The following is a 16,412-nucleotide window of genomic DNA, read 5'->3' as shown; positions in this document are numbered from 1 at the left end:
ATGGAACGCCTCAGAGCGAGGTAACGCCGCATGTTGTCATGTTTTGTGCGTGGAGCCGGCTCTATCGAATTATAAGACGTTGTCATGTCAAAAAATACTCGCCCAATTGCTACTTTACACGATATAGGCGATTATTTGACATTGAATGTTATGTGGAAAACCTATAAACTGCCTATAAATATAGTAAAATTTTGCTGAGCATGCAAGGATCACGTCCTTCAACTAGCCGCCCTGTGTCTATCAACCTGAGGTGAAGATGTCAAAAACGCCCTTCAGACCGTACTTAACCCTACGAGCTCGATCACAATAAGTTGTATTACTAAAAGTTTACAAGTCGCGAAGTACGATGCTACAAGTTGGTGAAACAAAGTAAATGAAAATAAAGTTATATGTTGATTTATTTACCTGTGTTACTTTGTTTATGACGCTCATTTCTGTATAACCATTTATCGACGCTCGAGCTACTGGGCTGAATATCGTTCATTTCAGTCATTGATTTATTATTGGTTTCGGACTTTTTGTTCTCTGCTACAGATATAGTCGCAATTTGGTCGTCCCTTCGCACTTTTCTAGTTGTAGAAGTGTCTGCAGTTTTCGAAGGATTCTCCTCTGCCGACGACATAGATTTCTCTTTGATATTGAAATCTTTGAGAATTATCGGCGAGATAGTCGACTTGCGGACTTTCTTTGCATTTTTCTCGTTGATTTTATGATCTTTGGGGCTCGGTACCGATTCCTCGCTCTTGGAATACAGTGATGCTGAATTACAAGAACTTACGTATCTATCGATTTCTTTTTGCGATAATCTAGTAATTGAAACAGAGAGTGATGAGTTATCGTGAGTGGATATGTATCTATCGATTTCTTTTTGCGACAGTCTGGTAATAGAAACAGAAGATGATCTCGCTGTTATGATTTTGCTATGTTTCTGCGGCGAAGTTTCGGAAACACTCTCAGTTTTATTAGAATTCCCGCTTTCTTGTAAGTTATTGGAACTTCGAGTATTGTAATCCCTTAAAGGTATAGCTGCTTTACTTTCTTGTGATTTATTACTGTCGAATCGTCTACCACGGTTATGTTTTGATGCGTGAAGATCATCGGTGAGTTTGTTATAGTAATCGATCACGTCTTCGCTGAAGTCTTGTGTTTCTAAGCTCCGCGGATTGATTCGTCTATGGATCTCGTTTAATTGCGGTGGAGTTTCGTCGAGCACTCCGTGAGCTGTTATTGGGCTACTTCCAGTTGTTAGTATTGATTTTGCGGAATGTATATCCAGCTTGTCTACTACGACAACCATTTCTTTGTTTACAGATACATTAGAACAAGACGATAATCTTTCGTCACAAAGTCGATCAGACCCGGTTGGTGTATTATTTATTCCACATTTTAATCTATTTTTAATATTGACCGTTTTGTTAAACTCGTCATCGATAATGTCCAATACGGGCGGGCTATTGGTCACGTGTTCCGATTCGGACAGTAAATTTTGAGTAAGATCTATTACGTCTAAGTTGCCTTCATATTTATCGTTCAATCTTTCCAACATTAGAATAGAATTATCAGCTTCAACCATTTTTTGTGCCGTTTCGATCTCAAGCCCTGGCAAAGGACTGATAGTTTTAGTATCATCATCCATTTTCTTAGCATTTACTAGCTTTTTTTTGTTGTTAGATCTCTTTCCTTTTGAACGTTGTGATACATTCTCTTTTCGCTTATCAGACTTTTTCATGGGATCTGTGGCTATTTCACATTCTTTATCATCTGGAACGATTTCCATTCTCGGCTTTTTATGCGCAGGCTCGAGTGCAATATTGAGATCCTCTTCTCGAGATTCTATTATTAAAGAAGTGTTTAAAACTTCAGTGGCCTCTCTCATACGCTCGTCGACCAACTCTCTTGAAGCTTCGGGTGACACATTTTTTTTACTAATCTGCAGTTTAGATTTAGAACGTGTTCGTTTCGCAACTGTCGGTGTATCTTTGGAAGTACCTTTTGGAACGGTATCCATCTTGGATTTATTTAGGCCAGACCGTATTTTCTTCGAGTCATTACGAGTAATCGCTTTTGTAATTTTGAAATCCTCATCATCCTCACTGCTGCACGTGAATTCGTAAACGGCACCGATATCACCAGGTTTCTTATTCCCTACCACAATTGGCACTTCGTTATTATCACTATTTTTGAGTCGATCGAAAATACTGTTCCTTTCAACGGTTTTTGGTGATAAAACTTGTACTTTTCGTCTGCGCAACTGTCGCGTTGCTGCATTTTTGCGCAATGTCTCCAACTCTTTATAAGGAGTCGCAGTGGGAACCGGAGATATGTGTGCTGTTCTACATTCTGTTAAAGCACTGTTATCTTCTGAGGTTTCGGACACGTGTATTCCTACTTTTGCATTCATTAAATTTTCGTCTTTTGTTGAATACAATTTACGTTTCCTTTTACTAAAGGGAGTTTTTAACTCATCATCAGTCGATTTTCTTTCGGGTATAACAGGGATTATATTATCAGCTGATGTGTCCAAGCCGCTTACAATTTCTTCCGACGCAGTCTTTTTTTCTTGCAATTTTAAATCTAGTTTGTTATTTCTCTTAGGCATATTAGGTTGTTTTTTAGTGTTTTTAAATTTTAATTTAATTCCTTTCAATGGCTTAGTTTTTCTATTGCTCTTTCTAGCAGGTATTTTTTTGCCCCCCTCAAGTATATTTGTAACAACTTCTAAAGGTACTTCACAAAGGCCAGCTTCTATTGTATCTTTATTTTTTGTGTTGTTTTTATCTAAATGTTCGCTCAAATATTCTACATGCTTATCCAAATCATCACAGACTACATCAATCAGAGAATTTAAGCATTCTATAACTTCCATATAGTTAAAATTAAATATATTATCCTGGATTACAGGAGGACAAAGAAAAAATGATTCACATGACTCTAAATTTGAATCCATTAACCTTCCCGCTAACGTGGGACTGATTATTAAATCACCATGTTTATTTTCAGAACAGTGCTGGAAGAAAAAAGTTTCAATGGTTTTGTTATCAAAAGTCTGTCCAAAACCACTATCCTTCGAATCTTTAGTTTTATCTTTATCTCTGGATGTAACTGTTGATACTCTATTTGCTGTTTTAACATGCACAGCGGGGGTGTTTTCAACAAAGGCAGTGCTCGATTCACCCGTTGTTTCATCACATATAAGCGTCGGCTTATGATTGTACTCTCGTTTATCACATCGTCTCGATCTAGTTTTAGTAGCAGAAAAAGTTTTATCTACAACATCAGTGCTTTGATCGCGAGTATTGAGTGTATCTTCCAGCCGTGAATACTGTAAAGCTTCTTGGGCAAGCAAATCTATTATACTTGCAGGTGCTTTATTTTTGTTAGGTGAAATAGTGCAAGTACGGTTTCCGTATTTTCTTTCTTCAACGTTCTGTGATAAGCCAGATTTTTGACTTGACATTCGACTTTGGCTGCTGGTAGGGCCTACGCCGTCATGGTTAAGTTTGGCCGTGCTTAGCGATGAATCGCTTTGACGTTCTTCCGTCTCGGTAACTTCAGTAACACTCTGCAGTTGTGGCCTCACACTAACCCTTTCAACTTCCTTGTCAAATTGGCATTCTGGGAAGGCTTTGAGTGTTTCTCGTAACTAGAAAAGGAAATACATTTACATAATATCTCCTAGAAATCCGAAGGCGTAAAAACGGTTTCTGAATTCTAGGGGATACGTATATCATAATCACTATAACTGTCTAATGATGGTTATGCCAAGTAAAAGAAAAATAATCACACTAAATATACAACGTGTAAATGAAAACCGAAATAATACTTTACAGGCTTTAGAGTTACATTATGTACTGTCTCTGAGACTTATCTGTGAAAGATATCACATAGAAATCAGATACAGCTCTAACATCACATTAGCAAAATTAAAAATATGTGACGTGCGCGTTGCGTAGCGTAAGTACTATGCGCGTTTGTGTCTTTTATCTTCAATAGGATAGGTAGGTAGTAAACACTTAAAAAGTTTTGAATTCGTTTTTATAGAAAATGTGCTTTCGTTTGATTGAATATTTTAACAGGGTGATTCCTTTTGAAATATACTTATGCATCCTACAATAATATTTCGTAATTCTGTTACACATTGTTTAATAACAGAATTAATAAAAAATAAACTCTTTCACTGAGGGTCTTACGTTTTAGTTACGCGACTTGAGACTTACTACCGTCGCCCAAAGCGGAAGGTATAGTAGTAGTCTCTAAATAAGGATTATAATTCTAAAACATAAACTTTAAGATTGTAATATTTGTATTCCTTATGTTTAACTATAAAAAAAACCATGACATATTCGATCACTGAATTAAAAAAAAAAAATATTTACCAAAACGAGCGATGAAGTAGATACGGAAGATGGCGACTGTTGCGAAGCTAAAGCCCTTTGCTCTGAAAGAGACAGTTTTTATTGCATATTGTCAAATATTTGAATTCATTAATAACTTTAACAAATCAATATTAGTTAATTTTAAGTAGTACCTACTACATGTTTGACTATTTGTAACGTCAACGTCACGGTCAAGTCTTCGTACTAGGAAGCCTATTATCAGTACCTGATTAAGCAAGCGTGGGGCCCGTAGCAAATTCTTTAAAAGAGTCCATGATCTGCTATGGGTTCTTAAGCATAAATTAGTAAAAATAAAATTGAATACCGAATACGTATCTTAAATACGTATAAACGTATCTTAAAGAAATTCTTCTGCAACAGGCATTTAACTTATTAAAATTCATTTTATAAATCTATGAGGAGACAAATAATATGTAATAAAGATAAGACACTGAACAATGACTTTTATTTACAGTAATTTAGTTTACAAACGAATACATGTAAAAAACGAAGACCCTTTTCAGCTGGCTTCTAATAAAAGCAGGAGGATATCATTTTTTCTTTAAATAGCAAAGTTCATTTTGTAAATCCAAACTTATTTTTACTCTTTTTATATTAATTCCAAGAATCATTTATTTTATCTCTCATTTATTTTATCTGATGAAGTTCCTTATAGATAGAGGATGGAATTCTTCAACAGATAACAGCAAATCACTTTGTTCACGATTAGAGCCGATTTGGGATCTGTATCACATAAGGACTCGGTTCACAAAGACTTCAAAGAGTAAACCAGGGTCTGCTTGAAGGTTGGGCACTGCAGCAGGCTCTTGTCAAAAGACTGTGGACAAAGGCATATATTATGAGTATATGTGTTCCAAGCAGTAAACATAGTGTTTTGTCCTTTTAATCTATTATGTTTTTAATTATTCTACTACAATTTTTTACACTGTTACAGGGATGCTGGTCACAATTTGTGCAATGGGTCCACGAGTTAATAAAAGATTTAAATTTAAAAAGAAAATTAAATGCATTGAAACCTCCTAGCTTTAGGTTTAAGTTCAAAAATTTAGTTAGCACCACCATGATAAGTACAAGTTAATAAGCATCTGTGGCTTACATGAAAAAAGAATTTAAGAATTTTATTGAATTTTAGATACTCCCCTATTTGTGTTTTTTTTTTAATTAAATTACCAGAGATACTCTTGGAAAGACACCAATTTGATAATTCTTAAGATTTCGTATCATGCTTAAACAGTGCAAGTTTTCATTACTTACTTTCCGCTCTTCTGTGGGAATTTATTTTTAAAATTTGAGCGTACGCAACCCAACCCCGCTTCGCCGGGTAACGTCCGTTATTGGTCCAGCTGTAGTGTCCAGGCTGATCTGTCCAACTCTCCAAAAGCAGCGCCGAAGTTCGCTCGATACGGAGCACTTTGTTTGTTTTGATTATAAATTTATAAATTTTTCACTAGCACGAAATAACGTCAATGAAATTTAATGTCAATTCGACAGTTACAGATTAAATATAATTATTTTTGACATTACATCTTCTTACGGCGGCACACAAAATATTTTTTTTTTTTGGATTCCTCCGATTGTTTTACCAAATGTGATACAAAGTTCGTCTTTAGAATACAAATCAATAACATTTCAAAATATTTTTAACCAAAAATTCGCTTAATTGGACATTATTAATTAATGGTTTGAGCAAATGGCAACACTCTTGCTGTGCACTCTGGCAATTCCCTTTCTAGTTTCTACCACAATGCAATTATCATCGAATTTTCATCCAAATGTAAGACCATTGTGAATTAAGTAGACTACGAACTTTTGGCACAATGATAATTTAATGACAATGGAATGGTGCCATATTGACAAATCATGTAAATAGCAGACTTGGGGCCCTGATGACATTCGACCCCTTGCGATTTTTAAAAGTCGTGTAAGGAGGCACTATTTGTCACTATAAACATGTTAATATTATATTGTATATGTATGTGTATCTATGCATTTATATAAATATATATATTTATATATATTGTGACATTTATTGTTTTATTGAATTACTTATGTATATTTTTTTATACAATTGCGATTTCCCGTCTCTCATTGCCTTATTCCATTAGTTAAGGTAGCCTGGAAGAGATCACTTTTAGTGAAAAGTCTGCCTTTTGTACATAATTTATCTTAAAGTAGGTGTTTGCCTTTGTTACACAAATTTAATTGACGTGTAAGTTTGTTCTCTTTTATTTATTTTTTTCTTGTGTGCAATAAAGTATTTTTGATTGATTGATTAATTGTTACTGTGTGTGTGTGTGTTTCCTTTATTATGCAACAAAGTTGTTTAAATAATAAATAAAATAAATTACTATAGGCGATGTCTGTGGGCGTGTCTGTCGGTCAGTCAGGCAGAGATGAGCGGAATTAAATATGCGGGGCCCTCTTTCGCGCGGGGCCCGTAGCAATTGCTTCTCTTGCTACGTGGTTAATCCGGCATTGCCTAAGATCATTATCAGACTAACATAAATAAGTAAGTAATAAAGTAAGCCTAATAGTCCACTGCTGGCCTCAGTGGCGTGCACTGGGTTTCTTACTAGGGTATGCATACAGCAGGAAAATTGCATAAAACTGTAAAAAATCTCCTCCTATACAGAGTTATAATATCAATTTTAGGGTATGCAGTGCTTTTGCGCATGTAGCACAGAGCATGCTGTTGTCCGTTCTCCGTTATATTCCCTTAGTCGCCTCGTACGGCACCCGCGAGAAAAGGGACACCACACGGCATAAGTCTGTGCACCTATTTTTATCACCAAAGAAAATATGAAAACCGTTGTAGCAGCTTAATTTTTGTGCCTTTTAGTGCAGTTTCCGAGCACGTTAGGAGCTGGGTTTTCAGGTTTTAATAAAGAATTTTAAAAACGGGTTAACGAGTCTACCGGGGTTCCTAGAACTGACAGTTACCTTTGTCAAAGAATTAGTTTGACCATTTAATAAGCATTCGGCATTTACTCTAGTTAAGTATATGTTGATTAGGGTGACCCGAAAAAACCGACGTTTTTGATGCTTTGAGAGTCCTCTCCAAAAGACAGCTCAAAAAAAGAGGTCACTACAAATCTTTTAAAATTTCAAAAATCATCAAAAGTCGAACTTTTTTTTTAATTTTCTTCTCGTTACCGTATAATTTTATAGATTAAAAAAATAAGTTTTGTGCGTAAATTTTCCAAGTTATGTGCGTTTTGAGTAATTAATATCATTCACTTGATAGATATTCAACGGTGAAGGAAAACATCGAGAGGGAACCTGCAGGCCTGGGACTTCTCCAGAATGTTCTCAAGGGCGCATGAAGTATCCAACTCGGTCGCCACGAAAGGGAAGCCGATGCCACACTCACTGATCACCGATCTATCACCGAGCAATTTGCTCAGTAACATTTACAAAGTACATCGATAAATTGAATTGTGTGTATGAATTAAATAATTTTTCTCCTCACCCAATAGTTTCCGACGAAGAATTTCTGGTGGATTGGAGAATCTTGTATCTTCTTCCTATATCAAAATCAAAATAAAACATTAATGCACGTTTTCACTAAAGCTAGGCGAATTCCCAATGATTTATTGAATTTTGTCTACAGAAAAAAAAACGTTTCGCCAACCTTAGGTGATAGCTATATCACGCTCTGATATTTTACAGCCCTTTCGAGTATATTTTTAATTTTGCTATAACTACAGTTATTCTTTTCCACTAATAGTTAGCCCGTGTCGTGATTTCTCACCTGCTGATTAGTGGTGATGCAGTCTAGAATGGTAATGGGCTAACCTGTTAGGAGAATGGAAGAACTATATTAAACTTATACCCCTAATCAGTTTTGGCACCGGAACGCGGAACGCGGAATCGCTTAGCGGCACGTCTTTGCCAGTGCCTCTCACCAGACCAGACGAGAGAAAATTCAGAAACTATAATTCCCATATTGCCCCCAACCCCCCCACCTCCCACTTAAAACAGCGCTCAACGCTCACCGCTGCGTCAAAAAGTTTTATTTCGTACCAGGTGTTATTCATAATTAATTTAGGTTATTCTAGTAAAATAACTTAAATTTTACATTTTTGCAACAGTAATGGAAAATCTTACACAAGATTATAACTAAAAGACACATAGCACCAATAAAAAAACACATCTTCACTCTTTTTATGAACGTTTAAAACGAATAAAACAACACTCAAAAGTAAAGTAACATTTGACACTAATTATTGTTAAAAAATTCTTTTTTAAACTACCTCCACTGTTTACAGATTTTGTTTTGACAATATAGTTTGTTTGAATATATAGTTTTGACATTTGTCATCGCGACGTAACTATTCATGGAACCATACGACTCTGTACTCGATACTCACGATAAATCGATTCAAGTTTGCATCGGTACTTGATCGATATGATTATGTATTGTAAAGTGTTCGTTAGTTCAGAGTATTCCTTTAACTTCACAACCAATTCGCGTGACTGGCTGTTGATTGTACGTCAACTTTTCAACATGTTGAAACAGAGTTCGTACTATATAACAACAAACACAAAAATCGAGTCAAATCACTATGTTTAAATCCATGTCCAAAATAGAAGGCCCAAAGTTAACCTAATAGTAAAAAATATATATCAAACTTAAACGAGCGCACAGTCAACTTTACAAGATGGGGAACGGAAAACTGCGCAATGCGCGCGGGGACGCTTCAGTCAAGTGTCGCTTGGTTCGGATACATCAACTCAGATCCATTATTAAGAACCCAGTGTCAATTCAAAATTTTATTTGCGGCTTTGAGAACCAAGCTTATTCTTTTCAGTAAAGATTACTACACAATACTTAATTTCGATTAAAATCGTATGATGCTGGTGATATTCAGTAAAAAAATGGTTTCAACACTAGTATTGAAAAGCAAAAAAAAAAAAAAACTGAGAACGCAACTGTTTTCGAAACGCTTCGCAACAATTATAAATTGCATGCTACTATAAAGTAAGCACGAAAAGAATACTCGCGATATATTCTTTCATATTAGTTAACGTACCAAACTTATTTTTTAAAACACTGTATATAATTAATTTTTTTTTTTTTTTTTCTTTCAGTTTCGTTCCAAGTTAAATTATATGGTCTTGCACAACTTTCAAAACGGGCCTATTACATTTTCACGACTGTAATAATAATTAGGTATTCAATTCAATTCAATTCTTGTTTATGGCTTTTGTCTGTGCCAACTGGGCACAAGGTATTTCGCCAATGTCTTGTAGATGAAGAAGGCACGAAGGAGATTGATCGGTGAAACTAATGAAAAGTTAATTTTGAATTTGTACCAAGAAATAGTTGTTATTAGCTAGTTAGCTCTTTAACCTAAGGACACAGACAACACATGCATATATATCTTACACGGATATTTTTTGTACATTATACTTTAATTTTATTACTTACTATATATTTACATAAAAATCTACAATAAGGACTGAAAACAAACATTAAAAAACATTTAACACTCAAAGGACGGGGGACTTTGGGAGGAAGAATGGTGGGATTATGAAGGTTAACTCATGTTTCTTGGGACGTAAACTTTTACAGTTCCACTGTAGCAGGGTTATTGGGCCCATTTTGGAGTAGTTTAAAAAGTTGGCTTAAGTTTTTGGCAACGTTGGGCGGTAAGGGAATTTCACTACATGGAGCGACAATACTAAGTAGAAATTCGGAGATAAACTCAAGCATTTTACCTTGGGAGGGAGGGTTCTCAACATTGTTGTTGAGAGCGCATCCATTAGGAAGGGATGAGGAGTAATCACCGACAATAGTCTGAACAGCTTTTTTATCGTAGCCCTTTGCTAGAGGAGCTCGGGGACGAGGAGAGCGGAAAACTGTTTGCCGGTAGGAGGTTTTGGAGGAAGTTACATTAGTAGGAGTAAACATTTCTTTTGTTATCTCAGCATAGGACCTGCGGACAGGAGGAAACTGAGATGATGCTTCAATGTAAGATTTATTATTCTGAGACATGACCATTTTAATAGATTGCTGCCTGGAGAATTCTGGGCAGTCTTTATCAGTAGCAAAATGACTACCAGAGCAGTGTAAACATGTAGATAATTCCTTGATGACCAAACATGAGTCACCTGTATGGGGCTGAGCACATCTGTAGCATCTGGGCTTAGATCTGCAGATTGTTTTAATGTGGCCAAAACGGCAGCAGTTCTGGCACTGTATTGTTGGAAGTTTATATGTTTCAACTGGCAGTGAGGTGTGGTATGAATATACCTTAACAGGAAGCATTTGCCCCCTGAAGGTTAGGACAACAGATTGGGTAGGCACCCAAGTGATGACACCCTCTGTGACAGATTTTCTGTTCAGTCGCCTTGATTTCAGAACCTCACCACAGCCAGGCGGGAGCTCTAGCGAATCAACAAGCTCGTCCATCGACCAGTCCACGGGAACTCCTTTCACCAGCCCCATTCTGGTTATGTTGTATGTGGGAATTATAGCTCTATATTTGCATAACTTCAAAACTGGACTAACCAGAAAGTTGTTGGCAGCTTGGGCAGAAGTAAACTCTACAGTAATTTTGTTGCGGCCTATATTTTTGACGCCGTCGTGGATAATTGAACCAATTTTGTGTTTGTGCAAGAATTGACCGAAATTTATAGCCCGTAATGACGCTCCAGAGGATGGGTCCTCCACTTCCCGTGAGACTTGGACGATAAAAGGCCCATTATCATCGTCAGAGTATGACTTGGCGCCTTCGGTGAAGGAAGGATGTATGTAAAGGCTTTGAACGGATGGGTTTACCTGAGTAGGATCAGTTATAGTTTTTTTGGCCGCATATACGTTGGTATCCTCTCCTTGTCGTTTGCGAGACGAGGCTGATGCCCCCGGGTCGGGCGGCTCAGGAGGTGTATCTAGATCCATTTTACTGGAAACACTATAACTACAGACACATAATAAATATTTAACCAACACCAAATACGGTTAGATTTATACGAATATCACCAATAACAACTATTTCTGCTGCTGTGTAAATTCACATAAAACACCGAAATTACACCGGAATCTCACTAACACGTGTGCACAAATTGACAGGCCAAGTTACAGTTCAATATAAACAACACCAAATCCTTTTCAAGACGAGTTTACAGTAAAATCAAAGAAAAATTTGAGAAAACCGCGTCCGCCATGTACGAAGTTTCCCGCCCTTTTCCTCAGGTTTGTTGTTACAAAAATTTGTCAATAATTAGGTATATTACGCTCGCCAAAAGAATATATTTCTGAAGTCTGTCAAATGGGTCATTCTGTCATTGACAGCCGGTTGGCGCAGTGGGCAGCGACCCTGTTTTCTGAGTACAAGGCCGTGGGTTCGATTCCCACAACTGGAAAATGTTTGTGTTATGAACATGAATGTTTTTCAGTGTCTGGGTGTTTATCCGTATATTATAAGTATTTATGTGTATAATATTTACAAAAAACATTTATCAGTCATCTTAGTACCCGTAACACGAGCTACGTTTACTTTTGGGATATATGGCGATGTGTGTATTGTCATAGTACATTTATTTATTTATCATTTAGCAGTGTGTCAGCTATAATTCCGTTCGTTTACGATTGTTTACATATCCCGTGGAAACCGTTTGTTTTCCTTAAATAAAAAGAAGCCTATTGTTACAGTAATTTTATAAAGTGGGTAAAGAATTATACTTTTGAATTATACATTCATATTGGACCAGATATTTTATTAAATTGATTAGGATTTTTATAATATTATTTAATTAATAAAAAGTTTCCGAGAAACAATTAAAATTATATTTATGTCAATCTCAATGTCATGAAGATTGGTTGTTGATATATTAACAACCAATCTTCATGATATTGAGTTGGTGGGTATTTTGATATAAATACGACTGCATTATCGATACATTTCAGTCCTACATGGACTAGAACGATGCAAAGATACCTCCCGGTGTCTTAGTAGTTTATTTCGCGTACTTTCATAGTGTGATGTCTTACGGGATCTTAGTATGGGGCAAAGCTGCTGATATTGAAACTATATTCATATTGCAGAAAAGAGCTGTACGGTCAATATATAAACATAAATTAAGTGAATCCCTCCGTGAAAAATTTAAAGAAATTGGTATACTTACGGTAGCCTCACAATACATTTATAACAATATTGTATTTGTAAGACAACATATTAGTCTTTATAAACAAAAAGTGGATATAAACAGTCGACTAACAATAAATGGTCATAAATTAGTGACATCTGCATATCGTCTGCGAAAGATGCAGAAGTCATTTGTGGGATTGAGTATACATACGCTTTTATAATATGATTCCTAAGGTAATTTTGGACCTACCGATGCATAAGTTTAAAGAATGTGTTAAAACACATTTATAACAGCGAGATTATTATACAATTGATGAGTTTCTTAATGACAAGGTTGCTTCGAAGCATCCGGCTCCGCTTTCATCTCTCACAAGATAGAAAAATGAATGTTAAAATGTAAAATGTAAATTTTTGTTGTTGGAAAAGAGCAACTGCTGAGTTTCTTGCCGGCTTCTTCTCGGTAGAATCTGCCTTCCGAACCGGTGGTAGAGTCACTACACACGGACAGACTTGACGTTTCAAAAGTGCTTGTATTAGGCCTACTTGAAATAAATGAATTTTGAATTTTATCACTATGTTACTCACCGTCCTTTAGAATAACTCTATGGCAAAAATCGATGTTGATTATTTTCTTAGTTAAGGCGTGAAGGATGGACAGACAAACAAACAACTTATTAACCCCGTGGCGCTCATATAGCTTTTGACCAGGGTATGCATAAAGCAGGAAAATGGTATAAAATGGAAATATCCTAATGCTATACGACTTATATAAAAAAATTAGGGTAGGCAATGCTTTTGCGCATGTATGAAGTGCACGCCACTGTATTAACTTGTTGCTTCCTGTCTTTATGATTATTTTTGTTGTGTTTACATGTCATTATTATTATTGTTTTTTTTTGTTAATGACATGGTCACTTGTTAACGATGTGATGTACATACTCGTATAAGTTAATGTGTAGAATATTGTACAAGTTTATTACTGTATCCCTACTAATATTATAAATGTCAATGTAAGTTTGTTTGTCACGATTTCACGCGAAAACTACTAAACCGATCATCATGAAACTTTGTACAGGTATCAGAAGTAACATAGGATACTATTTATTAAAAAAAATATATATATATAATATATATATTATGGTATACATGTATAATGTTAGTAGGGATTATCTATGGTTCGAATGCTACGTTGGTCTGGCGGTGAGCATGATCTATGGTCTATACAGATAAAAAAATCATAGTACCAGACTGGAGTTTGGCGGTGATTTACGTTAAAAATAATACCAACTGATATGTAATCGATGAATCGAGAGCTGTCGCGTCTATCTCTGTCTGACCTCTGAGATAGCTCCAGGGCCTCTAAGGACGGTTCCGTGTCTGAGAGTAACTGTAATATAAAAATAGCATTACGAAATTTGTTTTACGTGTTAAAGAAAACCGAAATATTACTTTAGAGGTTTTAGAGGTACATTATTTACTGTCTCTGAGACTCATCTGTGAAAACGAAAGCCTTATAGTTTTTTAGTAAACTGAAAGAAATCAGATACAGCCCTTACATCCCATGCAAAATTAAAATCATGTGACTCTTGTCACTTTATTAGAGGTAAGCGTCGCGTAGCGTCAGTACTATGCGCGTATCTGTCTTTTACCTTCAATAAAAACCACCTGCTAGACTCCATAAAAAACTCAATGAGTGAGTTAGACTAAGCTCTTGAATCACTCTTAATTCAATTCAAATTCTTCATTTGGAAAAAATATGGTAGGTACTAAAAACTTATATATATATATATATATATATAATGAGGAGACGGGAAGAGTAACACCACGAAATATTAACTTCAAACTTAATGTAGATAATAAAGCCTTAACAACAGATTTCGAGGTGGCTACTGCTTTTGAAACCTTCTTTACCAACATTCCCGTCTCCACAACAGAATCATTAAACTCTTCACCAGATATGGCTCTCTCTCTATTAAAGGAAAATGTGCCTGAGTGTAACCATTCTTTTAAATTCACGCATGTTAGTGGCTCTGACGTTATTAAAGCCTTTAAATTATTAATTAATAAAAAAACAAATGATCTGTGGGGCATTTCCGTAAACGTTGTCAAATCATTAATTGATATTGTTGCACCCGACTTAGCCTTAATATTTAATAATTGTATAGATTGTGGTGTGTTTCCTGACTTAATGAAACTTAGTAAAATAGTTCCATTGTTTAAATCGGGTAGTACTTCTGACCCCACTAACTTTAGACCAGTATCCGTACTACCCACTTTCAGTAAAATCTTTGAAAAACTCATTTTAAATCAATTACTTTACCATTTTCATAAGTATAATTTACTTCATATTAAGCAATTTGGTTTCACACGGGGTCGCTCAACAATCGACGCAGGTGTTGAGCTAATACAAAACATATTTGAAGCCTGGGAGGAGTCACGTGATGCACTTGGTGTGTTCTGTGACTTATCTAAGGCGTTTGATTGTGTTCAACACGAAACGTTAGTTAGGAAACTACACCACTATGGAATTCAGGGTGTAGCTCTAGACTTAATGAGTAACTATCTACGCGATAGAATTCAGAAAGTCGACGTGAATGAAAAACGGTCTAATGGATCAGTTATGAAAATAGGTGTCCCACAGGGGTCTATATTAGGACCATTTCTGTTCCTTATTTACATTAATGACCTTCCTTACCTTGCCAAGGATAAACACGGGATAGTTCTGTTTGCCGATGATACATCACTGACTTTTAAAATAAATCGACGTGAACTAGCTTTTGACGACGTAAACAACTCTCTCGCTAAAGTGGTACAGTGGTTTGAAGCTAATAATTTGGTTCTTAACGGAAAAAAAACCAAGTGTATAAAATTCACTTTACCTAATGTTAAACACGTGAAAACCACTGTACTACTTAATAATGAGGAACTGAAACTGGAGGATACGACAGTTTTTCTAGGAATAACGTTAGATTCTAAACTTCAATGGGGCCCTCATGTAAATAATTTATCGAACAGGCTTAGTTCTGCTGCCTATGCGGTAAAGAAGATACGCCATATGACCGACGTAGAAACTGCTAGACTGGTATATTTTAGTTACTTTCACAGCATTATGTCATATGGAATTTTACTTTGGGGTAATGCTGCTGATATTAGCACTATTTTCGTGCTGCAGAAGAGGGCTGTTCGTTCTATCTACAAAATGGGTCCGAGAGAGTCATTGAGAGATAAATTTAAAGATTTTAAAATAATGACAGTGTATAGTCAGTACATATTTGAAAATTTAATGTACGTCCATAAAAACATTTCTAAATTTAAGAAAAAATGTGACTGCAATAATTTAAACATTAGAAGTAAGAATAAACTTACAGTGCAATATACTAGGTTTCATAAAATTCATAATTCGTTTAAAGGAAATTGCATACAATTTTACAATAAACTACCAATTGACATCTTGGAGATGTCTCTTAAAAAGTTCAAAGTTTGTATTAAACGTAAGCTTATAGAAAAGTCCTATTATAGTATAAAGGACTACGTCAACGATAAAAAAGCTTGGGTGTAAATTATTGCTCTAACCAGGTTGCTCTTCTAATAATTTAAAATGACATTGTGAGATGGCGATAACAAAAAAAAAAAAAAAAAAACACCCGGCTAAGTTTGTTGTGGGCTTCTTCTTAGACCGGGACGCGTTTGGAACCCTCGTAGCTTTAGTTTTAAGTTTACGAATGTGGTTATCGCCATCATCTCACTACCGTGTAATTCTTATGTACGCATCAAAAGTGCCACCTGTGGGCCTACTTGAATAAAGATATTTTTGACTTTGACTTTGACTTTGACTATATATATATAGATGTTATCATTTTGTGTTTTACGCATATTTTGGCGTTAACATCGACATCCAAATATTGAAGTAAACTAAAAAGCA

At 35.7% G+C, this 16,412-nt stretch overlaps 1 protein-coding gene across 1 annotated transcript in view; it reads right to left on the bottom strand.

Moving 5' to 3' along the window:
- Positions 1–16,412, bottom strand: part of LOC120623599 — a 30,625-nt gene that overhangs the window by 5,332 nt on the left and 8,881 nt on the right. Inside the window, exons 8-11 of the mRNA XM_039889664.1 lie at positions 13,779–13,877; positions 7,867–7,921; positions 4,377–4,438; positions 406–3,643 (exon numbers count right to left, since the gene is read on the bottom strand). Coding sequence (XP_039745598.1) covers positions 406–3,643; positions 4,377–4,438; positions 7,867–7,921; positions 13,779–13,877 — 3,454 coding nt within the window. The remainder of the gene's footprint in view (positions 1–405; positions 3,644–4,376; positions 4,439–7,866; positions 7,922–13,778; positions 13,878–16,412) is intronic.

Source organism: Pararge aegeria, chromosome 1, assembly GCF_905163445.1.
Source record: "Pararge aegeria chromosome 1, ilParAegt1.1, whole genome shotgun sequence".
Classification (NCBI taxonomy): Eukaryota; Metazoa; Arthropoda; class Insecta; order Lepidoptera; family Nymphalidae; genus Pararge; species Pararge aegeria.
This window is presented reverse-complemented; position numbering and strand designations above follow the sequence as displayed.